The sequence below is a fragment of the Balaenoptera acutorostrata genome, chromosome 9, assembly GCF_949987535.1.
Source record: "Balaenoptera acutorostrata chromosome 9, mBalAcu1.1, whole genome shotgun sequence".
NCBI lineage: Eukaryota > Metazoa > Chordata > Mammalia > Artiodactyla > Balaenopteridae > Balaenoptera > Balaenoptera acutorostrata.
Window position 1 is genome coordinate 55,510,214 of NC_080072.1, and position 24,312 is coordinate 55,534,525.

The following is a 24,312-nucleotide window of genomic DNA, read 5'->3' on the forward strand; positions in this document are numbered from 1 at the left end:
TTATACAGCTCAGCAGAAAAATGTGAGTTTTTCTTTTTTTAGTCATGACAGAGTAAAACATAGTAGTCTCTTTTACTCTGCCAGGTGGAAGGAAAGAGAGACATGGGCATTTTCAGGAAGTGTGCAAAGGCAGAGAGAAATGAGCTTGGTGTGTTCATGAGACTATGAGAAAACCACTTGAACGGAATAAGGTTGCAGATAACTCTGACAGTTCAGATCACTAAGGCCTTGAAAGCTAGGCAGAGAAGTTGAAATTTAAAACAATAACTGGTTAGGAAGCAGGGCTGCTAAGTGACATGATAAAAAGTCTTACTTAAGAAGGAAAATAATGATACTACCTTCTAGTGAGTAGAGGACAGGAATGCTGCTAAACATCCTACAGTCCACACAACAACAAAGAACTTTCTAGAGTGGCGATGGGAACGGAGAGCTGAGAGTGTTTCACAGGGAAAATGGCTTGTCGACCTGGTGGATCACTGCATATATAAAATGAAAGAAGGGTAAAAATTGAATGCCACTCTAAGCCTGAGTAACTGATAAAAGTTGTGGGAGAAGACTAATCTAGACAGGAGAAAGTAAGTTGAGTTTGAAGTAAACTCATGGCCTCAGAACATACTGAGGATGTGTTGTCACATTTTCTACAAACACAATGAGCAGAAGTGATCTTAATATGCATAATAAAAATTTTGAATTAACTATAGCCATATCCTTATCCCCAGCTGAGCCATCAAAGAACCAGACGTGGATGTGGGGCTCCAAAGGTGAAGGCAAGAAACTAACCAATGTGGAGTCCTTTTAAAAAATGTCTGGTTTGGGGAGGAGAGGGAAGGGCTTATGATAATTGTATCTTTTGAAAATAAGAAAGGTTCAAAATAAATTTCTTTTACAGTCTTATTCCAAATTGATTGTGGCATATCCTTCATATATACATACACACATGTGAAGTAATTTGAATATGTATTATATATAATATTTATATATATATAAATTTAATTTAAAAACTTTTCCTACTTTCAGACCATACATATGAATCTCTTTTTCTCACATTTCATTTGCTAGCACTTCAGTAGATCTACTTTGCAGCCTTAGCTGATGCCTATCATCGTGACCCTTTGGCATTATACTCTTGAAATATTTTCTTGGTTCCTGAAGGAAATATGAAGTTATAGTCAATATATTTATTTTGGCATATTCAGAATTACAGAATCTTGGAGACGGATGAGTTACTATACCTCATCAAGTCCAATGGGCCATCCAGTGTTTGATTCCCCCCGTGTTAGGCTCTAGGGCTGCTGTAACAAATTACCACAGACTTGGTGACTTAAGTAGCAGAAATTTATTCTCTCATAGTCTGGAGGCCAGAAGTCCAAAATCAGGGTGTCAGCAGGGCACCGAAAGCTCTAGGGGAGATTCTTTCCTTGCCGTTTCCAGCTTCTGCTGGCTCCAGGCATTCCTTGGCTTGTGGCTGTGTAACTCGAATCTCTGCTTCCATCTTCAGGTGACCTTCTCCTCTTCTCTGTGTCTCTCCTCTGTGTCCTTATAAGGACACTTAACTGGAGTTAGGGCCCAACCGGATATTCAAGGATATTCTAATCTCAAGATTCTTACCCTTTTCCCAAATAACGTTGCATTCACAGGTTCTGGGTTTCCAGATATGGACATATGTTTCGGGGGGACCACCATTCAGCCCACTAGACCCCTGAATGCATGGGGGGTTTTTGTTTTTGTTTTCATAGTTGTAGTTTTTCGTTTTTTTGTTTTGTTTTTTGTTTTTTGTCACACAAAGAGGGAGAGAGGAAGTGATGGGACGGGGCCCAGTGTTGTCCCCCAGAACAGCTTCTGAGGCAAAGGTTCATCTGGATTCATTTTGAAAAGGCAATTTTGGGGTCCGTGTTTCAGGAAATTCTCCAGGCTGTCAGTCTCAGTGCAAACAGCTTAAAATAAAAACCTCCCCTCTGTTCATCACACAGGGATCTAACACAAAATGCAAAACAGACCTGTTTGGAAAATGCCTGACCTTAAAACAAGAGTGAGGCCTTTAAAGATGCATTACATACAGAATCTTCCAGGAATCAAGTCTGCTGCGACTTCACAAAACCAGGAGCACAGAATAACATTTCCAACTGTAGAACTCCTGGCTAACAAAAAAAGAGGAGGATCACAGATGACAGGCAGGGGGTCCTACCCGGACACCTGCCTCTTCGTTTTGTTCTGAACAGACTCATAAACTGGAGCGTAGAAAAGCGGCCTCAGGGGTGGGAGCAGATGCTCGGTGGTTGCGGCTCAGTCCCTGGGGAACAGAGGGGCGGCTCACTGTTTGCCCGCCTCTCTGCCTGGCCTCCTTTCTGGCTGATCTCTGCTGGTCCCTGGGATCCCTCCTCGCCCTGCACCCCCCGTGCCATGGCCATTCTGTCACTTCTGCTGCTGCAGGCCCCCACGGCCACGGCCCTTGGCCGCCACCTCCTCCTTGACCGTGTCGGTGATCTCATCGGGGATGCGCAGGTACTTGATGTTGCTGCCGGGGACGTAGCACTCGGGCATCAGCCAGAATTTGTCCCTGTCCCTGGACTTGCAGATCACCTCCCGCAAGTTGATGTTCATCCAGTTGTCGCAGCTCACCAGATGCCCATTGTATGTCTCCCCGTTTTTGAGCTCCACCAACAGCGGGTGATTCTGAGCCGTTTTCAGTAGCCACAAGTGAAGCATGATGCCAGCGGGGACCGGGCTCCCCGGCCACTTCCACCACAGCCGCCGCAGCTCACCGCATGGTTATTATTGGTTGACCGACCTCTGCTTAGCTTCCTCTACTCAAGATCTTTTGGATTTTGACTAATTCTGTGGTGACATCAACTTTCCTGTAACTTTTTGCCATCAACTTTGGGTTTTCCTGCTTGAAGCCATGAGAACAAAACCAGCTTTTTTTCTCTCTGAAAGTCCTTCATTTGTTGTCCATGAGACTTCTGCCTTCCAGGCTAAACATCTGTGGTTCCGTCAACCATTTCTCTCAAAACTATGGCTCCCATTCTTCTAATCATCCTGGGTGTTCTTCTCTAAAGGACCCAGTGACAATAGAAAGAATACTGAGTATATAACTGAAGACCTAATGCTGAGGTGTCATATCTTGTCCACTAAGTAGGTGACCAAGGCAAGTTAGTTTCTTTTAAATAACAAAAGCACTGGACCGCTCTGCTTCACTGCATGCTTTTTATAGTCAAATGAGATTATTACAAAACCTATAAGAAACAAAACCTATAAGAAACATAACCTATAAGAAAGGTTCCAGTTATTTATCTGTATGCTTATAAAAAGAAATATTAACTCCCAGAACTAAACATAGATCTGTCAGTATCATCTGACCCAGTACTAAGTATTGATAGTTGGCACTAGCACGTTCCCTGGTTATCTGCTCTCTTTCTGTTAATACAATCTGGGATCACATTGGCTTTTTGGTACTCATGTCATAATTCTGTAATCACATGGAAATTATTAGGTACTAAAGAGCTCCAAACCATCTTCACAGATAATCTATTTATTGCTTTCTAATTCATTGACTTTTACCAGGTGGAGTCAGTGAATTTTTCAAACAACTTGGAAATATAATTTAATTTGGAGAAGAATTTAATATTGCTCATTTTAATTGCATTTTCTGTAAAAGTATAATAATAGGAAATGTATAGTTATTCCTCTAGTTATTTAATCTAATACTCCCTTAAATTAATTCTATTTATGGTGCTAAGGACATTTTTCTGGTTGTACTTGAATGACCACATTCTTATCTAAACCTTCTGCAGTTTGCTAATGAGATTCTCTATGTATATTGAATTAAGATGCTTTTGATTTGTATCTTATATCCTGATGGTAATAGGTTTTACCCTTTTAGATGGATTTCATTTTTCTAGATTGCTTAATAGATCTATAAATCCATGTACTTTCGCAGAGTAAGATGACTGTGTAATGGTTAGAAGCTATTATACTGTTAAACTTGACATGACCCCTTAAGAATTTGAAAGCAATATAAGATGTGAACTCTGTCCTAATATTTGATCTGTCTTAAAGTTTCCCTATTTGAACCTTTGGCTCTAATCACTCTTTAGATTTGTTTTAATGGTACATACACACCTTGGGGCTCCTTCTTTCTATAAAGAAGTCCCAATGAAGTAATGAAGTCAATGTCGTAAGATCTATTCTTCAGGATTCAGAGGCTTGGTTTTCAATGTATGCTTATTTCAGTTTACTTTTCCAACATTTGAAACAGTTTCTGCATTTATAACTTGGAAGTGGAGATATTTGTGAGTTTGGAGAGCTATGCAGATAGTCTACATGTAATGGTTTATAGTATAACAACTATACAGTATAGAGCTTTAGGACACTAGTCAATTTCTTCATAATTGCCCCTTTGTTAATATATCCTTTCAGTTAGGTAGTTTCTTTGCAGGCTACCCCATACAAGTTTGAATGATTCCCAGATACCCTGTAAAAGCCTGGTGTGTTACACTTTGCTTATCCCGAATTTGCTTTGCTGTCATTTTTAATGCATCTCAATTTAGGGCCAAACCGTATGTCCTAGTTTATTTTTTACAGCTTCAATTAAATACAAAGCTATATCTTCTTGATGGGTGTATGAAGCATGTGGTGTTCCACTGTAGAGAATACAGACAGATCATGACCTTGCTCGCTCCCCAGTGCCTGTAATTTTACAGTACGACAAATTTACCTTTTGGACATTATGTAATCAGCAACTCGAGAATTTAATATAAAGCTTTAAATTCTGTTTCCTTTCTTTCATTTTCCCTAGAAAACAGTATCCTCCAAGCATTATGGAATGTATCTTTTCCTCAGACAATTAAAACACAATTGAAATTAAGAATATCCAGTAATTGTCACCTACCATTTATTTCTGTAAGGTTATGTTATTCTTAAGAATAGTCATATATTGCAAAACTAAGGAAAGTAAAGTTTCTTCTTGACCCTGTCTAAGTTGTGATTGATCTGTTTGTAGAGAAATCTGTTGCAGAGGCCAAAATGTATGCTTGGTCTTGAGAATCAGGGGAAAATATGACTAGAACATAGATATACTCTAACCTTTTCTTCTTCATTTGCAGGAGTAGGAAAAGGGAATAGTGAAGGAAACTTATTCCCTAAAATAACTCATCACTTTTATAGAGATCTACAGATCTCATGCCTTTGTTGCTTCAGTGAATCAGGTTAAAATGGAAAGTCTTATGAGAACTCTATGGCATGAGTACATTGCCTTGGAGAAGTAACATCCAAATAGCCACCCCTGCGAATGTGAATGAATTTTTGATGAATTTTTGCTCATTGGTGCTGTTGATTTGACTAGCCACCTCAGAAGCAACAGGAACCTTAGATATCGCTTTCACGTCTGATATTTTTCTTAATCTTTCTGTCCCTTTTAGTAGAAGTTGAGATGTCAGGTCCAAAGTATTAGAGGAAAAAAAATTCTAGGATCTTAATCTCAGGGTGGTAGGTTTATGATATATAAATAAGAGACATAGTGGCCTCAACTCCTTGAGGATAGTGGGTCACTTTCTTATATATTTGTCCCTTATTGCATGACCTATTCAATTTTTTCTTTGAAACAAAGCAGCCATCATTCTGATTTGACTAATGTTATGAAGATATTAAGATAATAGGTTACAATGACTCTATAAGTGACTTAGTCCAAGTCTTCAGATGTTTATGCTGTATCCAGGAAACTTCTGCCTTTGTCAACAACTTGGAGGTTGTTTTACTCAAGTTTTTGAAAACTTCTGACCCTACTTTACCTTTTTTAGGTTTCCATTATACCCAAAAGGAGGGGAGAAGTTGCAGTTTGATTACGGTGTCTATCTTCTGAACAAAAATATAGCACAGGTAAGTAACTCCTCTTTACTCCCCTCCTACTTCCCACATGCAGCCTGCTTCCTTGGATCTCTAACCCTCTTTATGAATAAGTACTACAGTTGACTCCTATTTAACTAGTTACAGTGATAATGCAAAGTTCTTTTTTGGCCACAGTCCTTTTCTGTGCCATTATAAATGCCACAAAGAAGCAATGTGTACAAATTGCAATCCTCCTGCTAAACTCAGAAACCATTTACTGAATTGTTACCTGCTAGTAGACTGTACTTGAATGTGTGGGCTTTATAACCTCTTGCCTCTACAGCTTGACTGGTAATAGCTTTCTTCTCACACAGCTTTCTTCTCTTAGACCACTTCTGGGGGCTCATTTTGCATTGGGAGTTGTTTACGGAGTAAAGGTTTACTGACTTTGGCAAGTCCCTAATAGTCTCCTCATCTGTTATCCAGGGCCCCAAAGAAAAGACCAAGCACATGGTCCTTCCAACCCAGCTTGGATTTTTGTGGCTCTCCCAACATCACACCAGTTCGTATCTCACTTAATGCCTTTCCACATGCCGTAGAAAGGCTGTCAGATGCTTGGGTTTGCATTTTCCTGAAAGAAATATATAGCATTTCCTTAGCTCACTTGGCTCTACTTCAAGAGGTGGACATGCCATAAATTTTCTAGTTGTAAAGGAAGATCAGCTTCAGCGCCTTGTTTTTATTTGGACATCCTTCCAATTGGAATATCACATGGATGAGATCCCACTGTTTGGCTGTTATTTAGTGACATTATCAGCTGTATCCTCAGACCTTTCCTTTTTATAGAAGCAATAAGGTTTGTGATGCTTTTGTTTTTATGAGCCTGAGTTGCCTCTTAGCCGTATGATTCTGAAGACTCACTGAACAATTCCCATATTCATTTCTGATGGATCTAGAATAATTCCTCCATATGGTGTCATCTTTGCCTTTCTTCCCCTCATCTAATCTCAGTTTAATGTTTTTTTAAAAATTGGTTTTTATTAAGACTCTTATACTTTTCTGATACTGGATCAGATTTCTAGTTTGCAGTCCTCGATTAATCATTTGCTTATAACCTCACACTCATACTGTTTTTATTGTTACTGCCATCCAGCTCATGTTCTTCATTCCAGGCAAGCAGCCTTGCTCACAGCCTCTGGCCCATGACTCATCTTTCCATGTGCCATTCTTCCCACAACTGATGCTTTCCATCCCTCCATTTTTGGCAGAAGAGTATCTCAGTCTAGGAAACAGGACCTTAATTTCAAGGCTACCTAGCTCACATTACTGATCCCAGATGTCATACCATAGAAAAGGTAGTACTTAGACAGAAATGGTCAAGAAGGGGCCAGACTAAGGATACATTAAGGGAGAAGAGGTCTAAGTAAATCAGAGAGTACCTCCAGTGAAGTCAGCCAAGGTGGAAAAGAGCACCTGGAAACTGGGGTCCAGAGTCTGGGAGTCAGGATGTCAGGAAGGTTGGCCTCATTTAGTAGAACTAAGTTCTGATCCGAGTTCAGAGATTCTTCTCTCTTTGCCCTATTTTCTGTTTCTTGCTTTAAAACACATACGGCCTAAGATCAGAAGTCTGTTGGAAGTTTCCAGGTGAAACCTACTCCTGATTAAGGCTAGGGCTGAAATCCCTGGATTTCCTCATAAATCCCAGCTTCAAACACACACGTGCGCATGCACACACACTTAATTCTTTCTTCTCAGGGCCCAATAGGAATGGCAAAGTATGGTATAAAGGGGTGCTAAGAATAGCCCAGCTTGCTTTGAGAACAAGGCCAACAGGGAGACTGACTATGTGCAGTGGAAAATTGGGGACAGCCAGCCCTTCACATCACACTCAGCTCTAGCACCTGTTTGGTTCCCATTTTAGAGCACTTCCCAGGTAGCTTCTGATTTTATTCTTAACTGAACCAAGGCCACGAGTATGTGGAACTAGTTTTATTCATCTGTTTAAAAAATGGATTACTTCTAGTAATTTTGTATCCTCTGCAACTTTATAGTGTTTGAAATTGAGAGATTACATTTGTGTGTGTGTTTAATGGGTTAACCACTCTAACTCCATAGGGAGCAAGTATCTTGCTCTCTAGTGTTTTTTCATCACTGTGATGGCAGTTTTAAAAGGAGATGACAATAAACTTCTTATAAACAGACTTTCTTAGGTTTCAGGGTTCATTCAGAAAGCCTCTTCTGAGCCTTTAGAAAGAAACTTTTAGCAAATTTGTGACCTTCAACTTTTTTCACTTTAACTCCATTTTGTCTTTAGGCTTACTACCATCACTTTCTTACATTTCAACTTATAACAAATCAAAGAACCATTAATTATTATGGCTCCTAACCAGGTATTATATTAATAAGATATTTCTAACTTGTGAAGGTTTATTTTTATATACATATATACCAATACATGTTGTCAAAGGGGAGTTTGTCTTCTCAGTCAGTCCCATTTAGACTCTAGAGATGTGAACAAATCATACTATTAAAATGGTCCCACCTCAGTAATTTATAAGCCACGTTAGTGGAGGTGGATGAAAGCATTGGCATGTGTTAAAGTGCCAGAGAAAAAGGAGTGAAGTCATTTAATACTGCATCCATAACTTGGTTGAGGATTTGAATAGTCAATAGGACCTTTCATCACAGCCAGAAATAGTAGTAAAATCACTTTTTTGGTAGAGGAAATGACAGAATTTAGTAATATTTGTTACTTCAGTATTTGGGATCGGTCCAGCTCAAGTTTTGAAAGCACAAGCTTAGAAAGACAGGCCTTCAAGTAGAAATCCTCAAGTGTTGTTTGAAGAGCTGAGAGGGTTGGTAAGGTCTGCTTGCCCTCTTCCTGTCACTACTGTCTAAAGGGGTGTGTGTGCTGGGTTGGGTATTGAAAGTGAATAAAGCAAAATGCCTTGTTCTTAACACCATTTACTAATATTTTTCAAGTGCCAGCCCCTTTGGCTGGAAATAGTCTTCCCTGTTGGGCAGCCTGCAACATTATAGGAATGGGCCTGGTAAAATTCAGGTACAGTGTAATTAATGTTGATTTAAGAAACCAACTCCTGCCATAATTGTCAGTAAGTTTATAAGGACATTATATTAGTATTTGTGTATAGCACAGTAGTTTGCTTTTAGTTCCTAGAGCATAAAAAGTAGTAAATCAAAAATTCTAATACTTTTATCTTATGTTTGTGGAAAGCTTTGTAGTTAATGAGATATATATATACATATATATCCATGTGACCCTCATCATCACCCTGCAAAGTGAAAAGGGCAGCATTTGATCCAGCATATCCACTTTGGGGTATTTGTCCAAAGGAAACGAAAACACTAACTTGAAAAGATACCTGTACCCCCCTTGTTTATTGCAGCATTATTTAAAATAGCCAAGACATGGAAATAACCTAAGTGTCCATCAATGGATGAATAGATAAAGAAAATGTGGTGTGTGTACATGTGTACACACACACACACACACACACACACACACACACACACAGTAGAATATTATTCAGCCATGAAGAGAAGGAAATCCTGGCATTTGCAACAACATGTGGATGGACCTTGAGGGCATTATGCTAAGTGAATTAAATACCATATGATCTCACTCATGTGGAATCTAAATTAAAAAAAAACCCCAAACTCATAGATAAAAAGAACATATTGGTGGTTATCACAGGTGGGGGTAGAGGGTGGTAGAAATGGATGAAGGTTGTCAAAAGCTACCAACTTACAGTTATAAAATAAGTAAGTCCTGGAGATATAATGTACAGCATGTTGACTACAGTTAATACCGTATTGTATATTCAAAAGTTGCTGAGAGTGTATATCTTAACAGTTTCACCACAAGAAAAAAGTTTGTAACTATGTGTGGTGATGGATGTTGACTTATCGTGGTGAATATTTCGCAATATATACATACATCGAATCATTATGTTGTATACCTGAAACTAATGTTATATGTTGCAGTATATTATGGGAGATGAACTAATGGATTGAATGTGGGAGATGGAGGAAAAGGAGTAATCAAGAATGACTCCTAGGTTTTGCGTATGAGCAACTGGATGTATGAAAATGCTGTTTATTGAGATGGGGAAGGGTCCAAGAGATGGGGGTTGGGAGAACCAAAAGTTCTGCTTTGGAAATGTTAAGCTTGAGTTGCCTTTTAGAAATCCAAAGCAGAGTCGTCAAGTAAGCAACAGAATATATCGGTCTGGACTCAGGGTGGGAGGTCAGTTACTAGAGGTACAAATTTGGTAGTCATGAATATAAAGATGATGTTTAAATCCATGGAACCAGGTGCAATCAACCAGGAAGAGAGTGCAGAGCTAGCCAGAGTAGAGAGAGACAGATGCAGACAGAAACATGCCGTGGGATTTAGCCCTGGGAAATCACGTTTAGGTGTTGGATAGAGGAGGACGAACCAGCAAGGTCTGTGAAGAATGGCCAGTGGGTAGAGAGAAAACCAGGAGAGAAAGTAATAATTTGGAAACTAAGAGAAGTAAATTTCTGGAAGGAAAGAGTAGTCAACTAAATATGTGAGCTCCTTCTGTCAGATGAAGTATCCAGTGGACTTGGGAACATGGAAGTCATTAACGAGCAGTTTCAGTAGAGCAGCAGGTGTGTTGAAGAGTGAATAGGAAGTGAGGAAGTGCCACTGATTATAGACAATCCTTCTGAGGTGTTTTTTGTGCAGTGAGATAGACATGTGGGTTCATAACTGGAAAAGACTGTAGGTTTAAGGGAGGTCTTTTGGGGTTTTTTGTTTTGTTTTTTGTTTTTTATTTGTTTTGTGAGGATGTGAACCTTTTTGGTGTGTTTTATTTTTTAAGATGGGAAATATCAGGGCATGTTTATATCCTGATGAGAGTGATCAAATGAAGAGAGCAATTGCTAATACAAGGTAAAGAAGGGATACTTGAAGGAGTAAAGTCTTAGGGAGAGGGAAAGGAAATTGGTTTCAGAACATGAGTTTGTTGACCTAAGATAGAAAAAGGGGCACTTTCAGCAAACTCATAGTTTCAAAACAAAACAAAAAGGCAAAAACTAGTTTAACTTAAGAATGTCCTTGGGACTTCCCTGGTGGTGCAGTGGTTAAGAATCCGCCTGCCAATGCAGGAGACACGGGTTCGATCCCTGGTCTGGGAAGATCCCACATGCCGTGGAGCAACTAAACCTGTGCACCACAACTACTGAGCCTGCCCTCTAGACCCCATGAGCCACAGCTACTGAGCCCGCATGCCGCAACTACTGAGCCCACACACTGCAACTACTGAACTACACCACAATGAAGAGTAGACCCTGCTCACCGCAACTAGAGAAAGACCACGTGCAGCAGCGAAGACCCAACGCAGCAAAAAAAAAAAAAAATGTCCTTGATGAAGCAGTAAAAGTTATTAATTATATTAAATGTTGACCCTTGACTACATATTTTTTTAATATTCTGTGTGATGGAAAGGGAAATAGGCATAAAGCACTTGTGCAATTGAGTTGCTAACTAAACCAGCTGATATTTTTCATGGAGCACCATCTTGAAAGATTGACTAACACACAGCCAAGTATACAGACTTAGGTATTTGGCAGACATTTTTTTCAAAAATGAATGAAGTGAGCCTCTTAAAGGAAATCAACTGATGATGAGATTCAAGATTTTGAATGACGGTATCAGTAGTATGTCGGAAAACTTGCATTTGCCACCATGACCTTGACAGCTTCCCATTTCTTAAAGGTGTTTTTGATGAAGTTGGTAGTGATATTTAACAAATGAGATTAAAATATTTTATAATGAATGTGTCAGCATTTAAAATGTATATAGCTCAATGAGCCAGTATTTTCAGAATGACCAATGTATGTTGCTATGAAGTCATGTACAGCTAAAGATCTCTTCAAAGTGCAAAAACCCCAATGGATTTTTTTTTATATATATAAATTTATTTTATTTTACTTATTTTTATTTTTGGCTGCATTGGGTCTTCGTTGCTGCACGCAGGCTCTCTCTAGTTGCGGCGAGTCAGGGCTACTCTTCGTTGCGGGGCACAGGCTTCTCATTGCGGTGGCTTCTCTTGTTGGGAGCATGGGCTCTAGGCGCGCGGGCTTCAGTAGTTGTGGCACGCGGGCTCAGTAGTTGTGGCTCGCAGGCTCTAGAGTGCAGGCTCAGTAGTTGTGGTGCATGGGCTTAGTTGCTCCGCCGCATGTGGGATCTTCCCGGACCAGGGCTCGAACCTGTTTCTCCTGCATTGGTAGGCGGATTCTTAACCACAGCGCCACCAAGGAAGCCCACCCCAATGGATTTTAATGTAACAGCTGTAAAAAACATATTGAAATGGCTTCAGATTCTACATTGCTACTAACCTTTAAGAAGCTACTACTTGTTAAGTTTGGAGGTAGTATCAGGGAAGAATATCTACAATTATCTAAAAAAGGCTATTAAAATACTCCTTTCTTTCCCAATTACATTTTCTCATGAAACAACATGTGGTAACAAAATGAATGCAGAAGAATATATGAGAATCCAGCTGTCTTCTATTAAGGCAGGCATTGCAAAAGAGACTTGCAAAAATGTAAAACAATGTCGCTCATCTCACTAAATTTCTTTTTTTGAAAATATGCTTGTTTTTCATTAAAAATGTTATTTATATTAACAAGTAATAGATTTCTATTATTATTTTAAAGTGAATTAATAAATACTTAAAAGCTTTTTCAGTTTCATATTTGTATATGCCCTACATAAACAAAAGCTTTTTGGGGTCCTCAATTTTAAGAGAGTAAAGGGATCTTGAGACCAAAAAGTTTGAGAACCACCGTCCTAGAGAATGTAGTCATCCAGCTTTCCTATAAAACACCTCAGTTGCTCATAGTCTGATAAACCAAGACACATGTGTCAGTTCCCCAAATGTGGAAACATTATATAAGAGACCTACAAATTTGAATTCTGGTAGTACTGTGCAATACAAATCATCAGGCCAGCAGCTATCAGTGGATTCTTCCCTATTGCTTTTGAGTTTTCTTGAGCCAGGCTTCTCTCCTTTCTTGAAAGTTCAGGGACTTAAGAGTAATACTTTGAGGGTGTAGTTTACAAATATTAATGATGATTTAAATTTGTATTGAACTTAATGGTTTTTGGTGTACTTACACTTCTGTATCTCATTTCATACCTTGTGAAGTGCGTTGACCAGGTCTATCTTTAGTTAAGAGATTGAGTTGCTGCTATGCTAACTTCTCGAGGATGACGAAGCTATTAATGACAAACAATTCAAGATCAAATCTTCTGAGGTCAGATCCAGCTATATCCCACTTTGTTTCTTCTTCTTTTTTTCTTTTTTAATGTGGGCCTTATTACAATCCTATGAGGTGAATAAGGCACAGACATCTGCCTTTTTACATATGAGACCCCTGAGATCAGGAATTAAGTAGAACTAGGATTAGATCCTGGAGATTTCATGACCTCTCTTCTTTTTACTCTATTACCTATCTTTTTTCTCAGTTTACTTTAAGACTTCATAGAAAGTAACTGTAGCTTCTCCTTCCAAAAACAGTTGGAAACTTCTGTTCTGCCAGGGACATGGTCTTTCTGTAAAACTTGACTACTCATGGGGCCCACAGTGCACAGCTATTTAGAAGGGATCAATGCCAGTTTACACCCAGCAGCTTAAATTCATGTCTATTTCTTTAACATACAGTTCAATATATATGACACATGAGGAGAAAATGCATTTTTATTTTCTTAATTCTTCTTGGAATCAAGAATACAAATTCCGAGGGTATTTTAATAGTCAAAATGCCATCATTCCCTCCTGCTGCCTACAAAATTGCCAATAATAGAGTAGAAACTATTTTTTAAAAGTCCTATATCTTAAGAACAAACAATTTACTGAGATATAATTCACAAACCATACAGTTCACTCACTTAAAATGTATAATTCAATGTTTTTAAAAATATATTCAACTAGTGGTGCAACTATCACCCCAGTCTGCTTTAAAATATTTTCATTGCCCATAAAGAAACCCTGTACTCATTAGCAGTCACTCCCTGTTCCCCTAAGACTTCCGACCCTAGGCAGCCACCATTCCACTTCTGTTTCTATTCTGGACATTTCATGGAATAGAATAAAATATGGGGTCTTTGTGACTGGCTTCTTTCCCTTAGCATAGGTTTATGGTTCATCCATATTGTAGTATGCATCAATCATTGCTTTTTATTAACAAATCATTTTGGCGATTCAAAGATGTACATGGATATACCACATTTCATTCATCCATTCATCAGTTGATAGACATTGGATTGTTTACACTTTGGGGTCATTATGAATAATGTTGCTATGAGCATTAATGTATAGATACAAGTTTTCTGTGGGGACATGTTTTCATTACTCTTGGGTGTATATTGGTATATATTGGGTTGGCCAAAGAGTTCGATCGGGTTTTTCCATAAGATGTTACGGAAGAACCCGAACGAACTCTTTGGCCAACCCAGTACTTGTGAGTGGAGTTGCTGAGCCATATGGTAACTATGTTTAACATTTTGAGGAATTGCCAGACTGTGCTAAAAGCAGTTACACCATTTTGCATTCCCACCATCGATGTATTAAAGTTCCAATTTCTGTCCTTTCTATTATAGCCTCCTACTAGATGTAAAGTGGTATCTCATTGTGGTTTTTTGTTTGTTTTTAACATCTTTATTGGAGTATAATTACTTTACAGTGGTGTGTTAGTTTCTGCTTTATAACAAAGTGAATCAGCTATACATACACGTGTCCCCAGATCTCCTCCCTCTTGCATCTCCCTCCCACCCTCCCTATCCCACCCCTCTAGGTGGTCACAAAGCACCAAGCTGATCTCCCTGTGCTATGCGGCTCCTTCCCACTAGATATCTGTTTTACATTCGGTAGTGTATATATGTCCATGTCACTCTCTAACTTCATCCCAGCTTACCCTTCCCTCTCCCTGTGTCCTCAAGTCCATTCTCTACATCTGCGTCTTTATTCCTGTCCTGCCCCTAGGTTCTTCAGAACCTTTTTTTTTTTTTTTAGATTCCATATATATGTGTTAGCACACGGTATTTGGTTTTTTTTTTTCTGACTTACCTCACTCTGTATGACAGACTCTAGGTCCATCCACCTCACTACAAATAACTCAATTTCGTTTCTTTTTATGGCTGAGTAATATTCCATTGTATATATGTGCCACATCTTCTTTATCTATTTATCTGTCGGTGGACACTTACGTTGCTTCCATGTCCTGGCTATTGTAAATAGAGCTGCAGTGAACATTGTGGTACATGACTCTTTTTGAATTATGGTTTTCTCAGGGTATATGCCCAGGAGTGGGATTGCTGGGTCATACGGTAGTTCTAGTGTTTAGTTTTTTAAGGACCCTCCATACTATTCTCCATAGTGGCTGTATCAATTTACATTCCCACCAACAGTGCAAGAAGGTTCCCTTTTCTCCACACCCTCTCCAGCATTTATTGTTTGTAGATTTTTTCATGATGCCCATTCTGACCAGTGTGAGGTGATACCTCATTGTAGTTTTTTTTTTTTTTCTCATTGTAGTTTTGATTTGCATTTCTCTAATGATTAGTGATGTTGAGCATCCTTTCATGTGTTTGTTGGCAATCTGTGTATCTTCTTTGAAGAAGTGTATATTTAGGTCTTCTGCCCATTTTTGGATTGGGTTTTTTGTTTTTTTGATATTGAGCTGAATGAGCTGCTTGTATATTTGGAGATTAATCCTTTGTCAGTTGCTTCATTTGCAAATATTTTCTCCCATTCTGAGGGTTGTCTTTTCGTCTTGTTTATGGTTTCCTTTGCTATGCAAAAGCTTTTCAGTTTCATTAGGTCCCATTTGTTTATTTTTGTTTTTATTTCCATTTCTCTAGGAGGTGGGTCAAAAAGGATCTTGCTGTGATTTATGTCATAGAGTGTTCTGCCTATGTTTTCCTCTAAGAGTTTTACAGTGTCTGGCCTTACATTTAGGTCTTTAATCCATTTTGAGTTTATTTTTGTGTTAGGGAGTGTTCTAATTTCATTCTTTTACATGTAGCTGTCCAGTTTTCCCAGTACCACTTATTGAAGAGGCTGTCTTTTCTCCATTGTATTCTCATTGTGGTTTTGATTTGAATTTCCCTAAAGGCTAATGCTGTTGAGCATCTTTTCATGTGCTTATTGGACATTTGTGTATCTTCTTTGGAGAAATACCTGTTCAAACCCTTTGCCCATTTTTAAATTGTGTAATTTTTCTTTACTATTGAGTTGTAAGAGATCTTTATATAATCTAAACAAAAGTCCCTTCTCAGATGTATGATTTGCAAATATTTTCTCCCATTCTGCAGGTTGTCTTTTTCACTTTCTTGATAGTGTCTGTTGAAACACAAAGGTTTCTGGTTTTGATGAAGTCCATTTTTATCTACATTTTCTTTTCTTGCTTATGCTTTTGGTGTCATATCTAAGAAAGCTTAGCCCAAGTACTTTTAGGTTTTCTTCTGTGTAGTTTTAGCTTGCACATTTAGATTTGTGATCCATCTTGAATTAATTTTTTTTGTATAGTGTAAGGAAGGGGTCCAACTTCATTCTTTTGCATGTAGATATCCATTTAGCCCAGAAAAATTTGTTGAAAAGACTACTCATTACTCATTGAATTGTCTTGCGCTCTTGTTGAAAATTAATTGACTCTAAGTGTAAAGATTTATATCTGAACTCTAAATTCTGTTCCGTTAACATATATGTCTGTCCTTATGCTAATACCACCATATCATTTTTCTTTAAAAAATACTCTTCAAAAATAATACATTCCAATTGTAGAAATTTTTTAAAGTACAAAAAAGAAGAACAGAATTTTTAAAATAGTCTTTTAAAATTCACATGCGCCTTCTGGATATTCCAAACTTTTTTGTCTTTTCCTTTATAGTTGAGATAACATTATGTATACTGCTCAACTAAAAACTCTCTAAGTCAATATTTTTAATATGTAGTATTTCATTTATGTGCATAATGTGCATATATTATCATTTATTTAACCATTCCACTAATCTTGGACATTTGTTCTTCCATGTTTTTCTTAAAAATAAGGTTTCAGTTACCATATTAGCACTAATAGGTGTTTTACATATACATACATAAATTTGTTTCTGCTCTGTAGAGTGACGTTTTCAGATATAAGAGACAGTAAGGTAAATATTAAAGCACTTTATTGTGACAGAAATTCTGTCTCTTAAGTTTTTCCATGGGCTCTACATTGTTTCCACTAAGTCAGTTCAGACTTAAGCTTCATACTGCTGTGGACAAAGAGGATTTTCAGTCAGATCCTCACTTTGAAGGATGATGATGATCTCCTCTACTCATAAGTATTCCTTGGTGGACTTTTTTTCTTTTTAGTAGTAGAACAATTACATTTTCGTGTATGTGTGTAATGTCAATCCACAAATATCTGAGTGAGCTGTGCAAGGCCTATGAGAGGCTGACTTTACCCCCAGGGTGTTCATATTTGGGGATAAAAAAATATGCACACTATGTAAATAGTTAACTAATACAAGGCATGCAGTGATAACTGTCAAAGGAGAAGTTCCAGTCAAAGTGCGGTTCTGGCTCTCAGCAGGGAGAGCCCCAAAGACGTGGATGGGCATCCCACCGAGGGGATGAGCTTGGGCATGTAATACAATTCACTGCACCTCCATTCCCTTATCTCTGCAAAGGTTGGATACTCATTATAGGATTGTTGCGGGGACAATAAAAAATGAGGGTTAAGTTTGTAGCTCAGGCTTTGTCTGCAGAAAGGGTACTCAGTAAATAGTAGCTGCTATTTTTTGTGCTTCATGTTGTTGTTATGCTTGTTAGGCTCATGTGGAGAGGGAATGCTTCAATAGAAAGATACGGCACCTGAACTGGGAGTTCAAGGAAGGAAAGCCTCTGGCTAGTGAGAGGGGAGGAGGAGCAGAGGTGCAAAGGAAGGGCTGTTTAAGGTATATCACGGCCAGCCTGGCTGGAATAGGTTACCTTAATAGTGGGGATAGGAAAGACATTTCTGACTGACCGCCATTGGCCCTGGCGCCATACTGTTACCAGTTGTTATACTTGGAACTACAGCTGGTCTATGTGAGCTCCCTGGGCATGTTTCAGATGTTTGATAAATATTTATTGAAAGAATGAGTGGTGAATGAGTCAACCAGGAAATTGTTCTTTCCTTCCTTAAGATTGATAGTTAATGAACTTATTTCTATTTAAATATGTGTGTGTATTTAAATATATATTTAAATGTATCTTGACTTATGTCTGTTTAAATGGAGGCTTTAACTGAAGTAGAAAAATCATGTATATAGTTGTTTTTCAAAAGTTCCATTCTGTATTTAAGGGATAACTTACTATCTTTTTGAACTTGCAAGTGATTGGTTAAATGTTCTTGTATTAATTTTTTAAAGAATCATATCAGTTATTAACCAATTTACTAAACATTTTTAATGATATATTGGCTGTGATCACTGTACTTTCAAGTGCTGAGGGTGATAAATTAACAAGATAAAATAATTTATTTTTATGTCAGTTGGACATTTTCTCCTACTTTAAACTGAAACTAGAAATCCAATGCCAAAAATATCTTTCCAAATGAAAAATAAAACAGTTATAACTCATATTTATATAGCTTACTTTAGGGTACAGAGATCTTTCACATATATTACCCCTTTCATCCTTTTCAAAAGCCCTAAAAGCGTTGGTATTATTATCCCCACTTTACATTTAGGTAAACTGAGACTCTGAATAGTGAGCAAAGAAATTCAGATCCTAATCCTCTCACTGTAAGTTCAGGGGACTTGCTGACTTCCTTTTATCAGTCAGAAAGAAACATTAAATAGCAGGTTTCCCTTTTGTCTGTGGCTACCTAAGAGCCAAGTAAAAATTTAGCACCTTACTTGGTTTAGCATCTTTGATAACTTCTGTCTCTTCCTTTATCCTAGCTGTTTTTAAAAATTCACTTTAGGCCTTTATTCTGCATGTTTTAATATTTTAAGCTGGCAAATTTTTTTCTTTAATTAAAGAAACAAGTTGCTTATTCAGTAATGATGTGAGCCTTTTCCGAGGCACTACTATGAGTAACATTTGTTGCTGGGAGAAAAATATTTAAAGAATGCACCTCAACTGAAATAAAATATATAATGCTTAGTTCAGAGAAGGTAGGATATAAATTCCAACTATTTTTTATGGCTAAGCCTCATGAAGTGAATTATGAGAAATAATATATATGAAAAGTGAATTTGGTCTGATTTTAGTTGGCATCAAAGGGACCAGCATAGCTTAGGTTTAAGCTATTTAAAGAAATGAACTTCAAAAAATTGTTATATGTAAATTTTGGTGTCTAGTAGAGAAAAGCATTTTTAAATGTGCTGATTTGGGTTTCCAGGGAGGATAAAATTAGTATCCTAATTAATGTAAGTTTATCAAGGGAAAGGCCAAAATCCTAGAATAAAATGAACTAAAATAAATGCAGCATAGCTGAATATTTAAGAGCAAGTACTATGGATTTAGACTGCAAGGTTCAAATGCCAATTTATCACTTTAGCTGTATGATTTTGGATAAGTTACTTAATCTCTCCGTGCTTCAGTGTCTTTATCTGTAAAACAGGGATAATAATACCTATAATTATAATTCCCATCTCTTAGAGTTGTTATAAGGATTAAATAATATTTTTATAGCATTTAGAATAGTGCCTGGAACTGAGTAAGTACTAAAAAACTGTTTGCTAACTAAATAAAATGCAAAGTACAGTGTAATCTTTGTGATAAAGAAATTCCATATTCCACAAATACAACATGAGGTGAAGATGTGTGGAAGTGGATTACAAGCTAAATGCAAGTTAAGAATAATAAGTAAAAGAGTGGGGGAGTTGCCTTTTTAGCTGCATCAGTGAGAGTACCATGTATAAGGAAGGAAAATTCAGACACCTCGTTCACTATCAGCGAGCTTTTAGTTTCAAGTTAAGGTAGTATTTTTTCTTCTTTCTTTTTCAAAATAGAAATAACTTTTTTCTTATCATATAAATGATTCAATCTCAGTATAAATTTTTTTCAAAATACAGAAAAGCATTAAGGAAAAAATTAAAACCACTTTGGATTCCATTACTCAGAGATAACCATTGTAATATTTTGCTGAACGTCTTTCCAAACATCTATGCAAATAAATATACATGCATAAGTTAAATAGGTAATATTTTACATAAATGGTTTCACATTGTGCATTCTGTTGTGTGTCTTACTTTTTTCATTTAACTATTTTGTGAAGATAGTTTCATATTGATGAATATAGTTGTATAAAATTTTGTTGTCTGCATTGCATTCTGTTGTGTGGACATTAAGTTTCCTTGTTGTTGGACATTTAGATTATTTCCAAGATTTGCCTATTATGAACAACATTACAATGAGAGAAGCATCTTTCTACTTAGATAGTTATACCTGTGTTCAGTTATTCCCTTAAGATAAGTATCTCATTGCTAGGTCAAAGAATACATAAATTATAAAGTTTGACATACCTGTTTCTTTATCCTCTTGCCAATGTTGTTTGTTATTAACCTTTTTTATATGAGAGAAGAAACATAATATCTCTGTGCTTTTATTTGTAGCTCTCTGATTATTAGTGAATGTTAAGTTCAGGCATTTCATATTTTATATATATATATTTCATTTCATTTCATATAAATATTATATATATAAATACATATATATATTTGCTGTTTCAAGTTCTTTGGTGAATCACCAATACCTTCTGATAAATAATGCCTTTTAAAAAAATTATGGTAGACTGTAGAACCCCCCCAAATGATATAAGAAAATAATACATAGGCCTTGCAGGTAAGGGTGAAGAATTTGCTGAGTCACAGACATGTCAGTTTTCCTCTGTTTTTACCTCCTTTCTTCCCCCAGTCCTCTCTAGGATTGTCAGTTCCCTTGCTGTATAAAAGCAGTCTATGGCAGTAGGACAAAGGCTGGACTGAAGACAGCTTTTGGAAGAAGCATCTAAACTCCCATCTCCTACTGCCTGGCTCACTTCTTCATTCTTTTCCTCTGCTTGGCACTTTTCATCTGCTGTAAAATGTTTCTTTTCTTTCATCTGAGTCCTAAGACTGGTACTATGATTTCTGTTTACTCTCTTGGCGTTTCTGTGGCTCCGAGCAGGGCTGATGGATCGCTTACTCTGTGTCAGGCGCTGGGCTGGGCATTGAGGAGAAAAGGATGAAGAGGACTCCGTCCCTAACCCTGGTGCTGCTCGCCTTCTAGCCAGGGTGACGTTACAGTGTAGTGTGCACTAATAATGGATGTATGTGTAAAGTTCTTTGGGAAATACAGTTTTGTTTTGTTTTTTAATCATCACCTTCAAACTTTTTGACTTACCACAGCATGATCAAAAAGATTTTAAGATTTTCTAAGAGATCATTTACAAACAGTATGCTGTATGTTGGTGATTTTGTTTACAGAAAATAAGCAAAGATTTATGGAATACCACGTCAGGTAAATAAGGGGTCAAGTCCAATACAAGATGGACTTATAATAATAATGATAATACCACCATACATTTAAGTAGTGCTTTATAGTTTTCAAAGTGCTTTCACACAAAAAGCTCATAACTGATCCTCACAGTTTCTTCTCTGAAGTAGATTTAATAAGAATTTTCAACTTTAATTAAGAAGTTCTTCTTAGGAACGCTTATCATGAGGAAATAATTCTAACTTCCTGAAAACAGTTAAAAGACATTTATCATACTGAAAACAGCTATCTAGGGGTAGGTTAAATAAAGGAATATCCTTAGTCATTAAAAGTTTTATGAAGATTAGATAATAGCAAAGAATTCATTTGTTATTAGTGGAGAAAGGAGGGTAGGGAGTTGAATACATACACTACAATTAAAATCATTAAAATAAAAAATTTAAAGGCACCAAACAAACATTTACCCTTTATGTAGGCGGAAGAATATTGCCCAGATGTATGCTAAAATTGTGGACATGCTTGTGGGAGTGTTGCCACTTGATAGTTGTGGTGTTGTGTAAGAAATTTCACTCTGGGCCTCAGTGTCCTTATTTATCTAATGAGGCTCTCAAAACTCATTGTACAACAGAACGTTGTTGTTGACGTGTTTTTCTAAATGGCTTTAAAACATTTCTTTGTCCGCACTGTGTTCACATGTATAGATGATAGTTGTATCTCTTTGTTTCCAGACTGCCTTCCTTGCAAGGCTGCTTAGTGTCTTAGCAAGAGCCCTAGATTGTGCGCTAGCCTTTAAGCAAAGAGTTGCCTCACAGTGACATTAGGCAAGTCTCTCAATCTTTCTAAGCTCTAGATTCTTTTAAAATAAGGAAGTTGAGGTAAATAACCTCTTCATTTCCTTCTAGCAGTAATGTTCTATGATTCCTCCCAATCTTGTTTTGAGCAAATGCATGATTTAAAAAAAAAAAAAAAAAAGAAAGCACAATAAATTGGTTAGGTAGAGGTGATGAGTGTAAACTGATAAAATCATTTTAGAAAACACTTTGGCATTTTCCAGTGAACTGGAAGATATGCATATGAGAATGTTTATGGCAGTGCTGTTCATAATACCCGAAGACTGGAAACAAGTTGAAAATGTCAGCAATATGTTTATCTTTAATCATGATATATTTATGTAATGGAGTACTGTGCAGCCATGAAACCATAGCTATATGCAATGATTAAGGTAAATTTTACAAGCCTAATATTGAGTAAAAGAAGCACAACAAAAGAGAATCTCCACAAAGTTACTCTTTTTATGTATAGTTCAAAAATGGGCAAGATTAAACTATATTGGTTGGGATGAAAACTATACAAAAAGCATGGATAGTGATGAACTCTGGGTGAGAGGAGGGGCTATAATGAGAAAGGGGCTCACAGGGAGCGTCTAGGGCGCCAGCGTTCTGTTTCTTGACTAAGTGGTGGTTACACAGGGGTTTGCTTTGTCCTTTAAACAGTGCATAGCTGTTTTAAGCATTTTGCTATTTGTATGTTGTATCTTGACATTAAACAGTTACAGGATAGCAACAATAAAAAAGTATATATGTGGGAATTCCCTGGCAGTCCAGAGGTTTGGACTTGGCGCTTTCACTGGTCAGGGAACTAAGATCCTGCAAGCCATGCAGTGCGGCCAAAAAAAAAAAAAAAAAAAAGTATATATGACACCATTCTTGTAGTCTTTGAGACATATTTGCCAGTGCAAAGGACTTGATAGTCATTGTCATAAACCAGAAGAAAAAGAATTTTGAAGTAGAGCACTTGGAAGTTCATTTGTCTTAGCTTCACAAATAAGAGTGTCTGCTTTTATTGATTACCTATATGCAAAGCACTTTTTACTCTGTCTCTAATTTTCATAATAACGCTTTCAGGTTTTTATTATTATCCTCATTTTACAAATGAGGAAACTGAGGCTTAAGGTAATTAAATAACTCCTTGGTAGAGGAAGAATTTTAAATAAATCACTGAAACAAATCTGCATGGACTATTTTTGGTATTTTTTTTTCTTGTCCATGTAATGGTAAGATAAATTGGAAACAACTTTTGTAACTATTTTAAGATATGTAATACGAAAGTAAGCTCTGAATAAATGAATAGACTGAGTTTTGGATAGATATCTTTTTTTTTTTCCTTTTTTTAGATATCGTATCTTTGTGCCTAAAAGTATGGAAGATTTCCCAAATGCCTAGTAGTAAATGAGTTTTTGGGTATTTGGGCATTTACCACTTGTAGGTCAAGCCCCTGCACTGAGCATTAAAATCGAACCTAATTAGAAGAGAAAGTGGGAGAAACAACATCTACATGTTTTTAAATTTAATTTAATTTAATTTTTATACAGCAGTTTCTTGTTATCTATTTTATACATATTAGTGTATACATGTCAATCCCAATCTCCCAATTCATCACACCACCACCCCACCCCTCCCCCACTTCCCCCCTTGTTGTCCATACGTTTGTTCTCTACATCTGTGTCTCTATTTCTGCCTTGCAAACTGGTTCGTCTGTACCATTCTTCTAAATTCCACATATATGCATTAATATACGATATTTGTTTTTCTCTTTCTGACTTACTTCACTCTGTATGACACTCTCTAGGTCCACCCATGTCTCTACAAATGACCCAGTTTCGTTCCTTTTTATGGCTGAGTAATATTCTGTTGTATATATGTACCACATCTTCTTCCATTCACCTGTCAGTGGGCATTTAGGTTGCTTCCATGACCTGGCTATTGTAAATAGTGCTGCAATGAACATTGGGGTGCAAGTGTCTTTTTGAATTATGGTTTTCTCTGGGTATATGCCCAGTAGTGGGATTCCTGGGTCATATGGTAATTCTATTTTTCATTTCTGAAGGAACCCCCATATTGTTCTCCATAGTGGCTGTACCAATTTACATTCCCACCAACAGTGCAAGAGGGTTCCCTTTTCTCCATACTCTCTCCAGCATTTGTTG

The 24,312-nt window shown here is 37.3% G+C and overlaps 1 protein-coding gene, 1 long non-coding RNA gene and 1 pseudogene across 6 annotated transcripts in view; 1 reads left to right on the forward strand and 2 right to left on the reverse strand.

Moving 5' to 3' along the window:
* The window catches only part of UVRAG (UV radiation resistance associated), a 312,724-nt gene that overhangs the window by 223,304 nt on the left and 65,108 nt on the right, over positions 1–24,312 (forward strand). For all 4 annotated transcript variants that reach the window (XM_057553092.1, XM_057553093.1, XM_057553094.1 and 1 more), the window contains one exon: positions 5,796–5,874. In XM_057553092.1, coding sequence (XP_057409075.1) covers positions 5,796–5,874 — 79 coding nt within the window. The remainder of the gene's footprint in view (positions 1–5,795; positions 5,875–24,312) is intronic.
* Positions 1–24,312, reverse strand: part of LOC103017345 (uncharacterized) — an 85,130-nt gene that overhangs the window by 11,191 nt on the left and 49,627 nt on the right. Inside the window, exon 4 of one of the 2 annotated variants that reach the window (XR_009009275.1) lies at positions 11,845–12,162. The exons of the other annotated variant lie outside the window; for it this stretch is intronic. This is a non-coding gene — a long non-coding RNA (uncharacterized LOC103017345). Of the gene's footprint in view, positions 1–11,844; positions 12,163–24,312 lie in introns of those variants that run through there. 2 annotated transcript variants of the gene reach the window in all.
* On the reverse strand, positions 2,311–2,867 carry LOC103017069 (U6 snRNA-associated Sm-like protein LSm4; annotated as a pseudogene).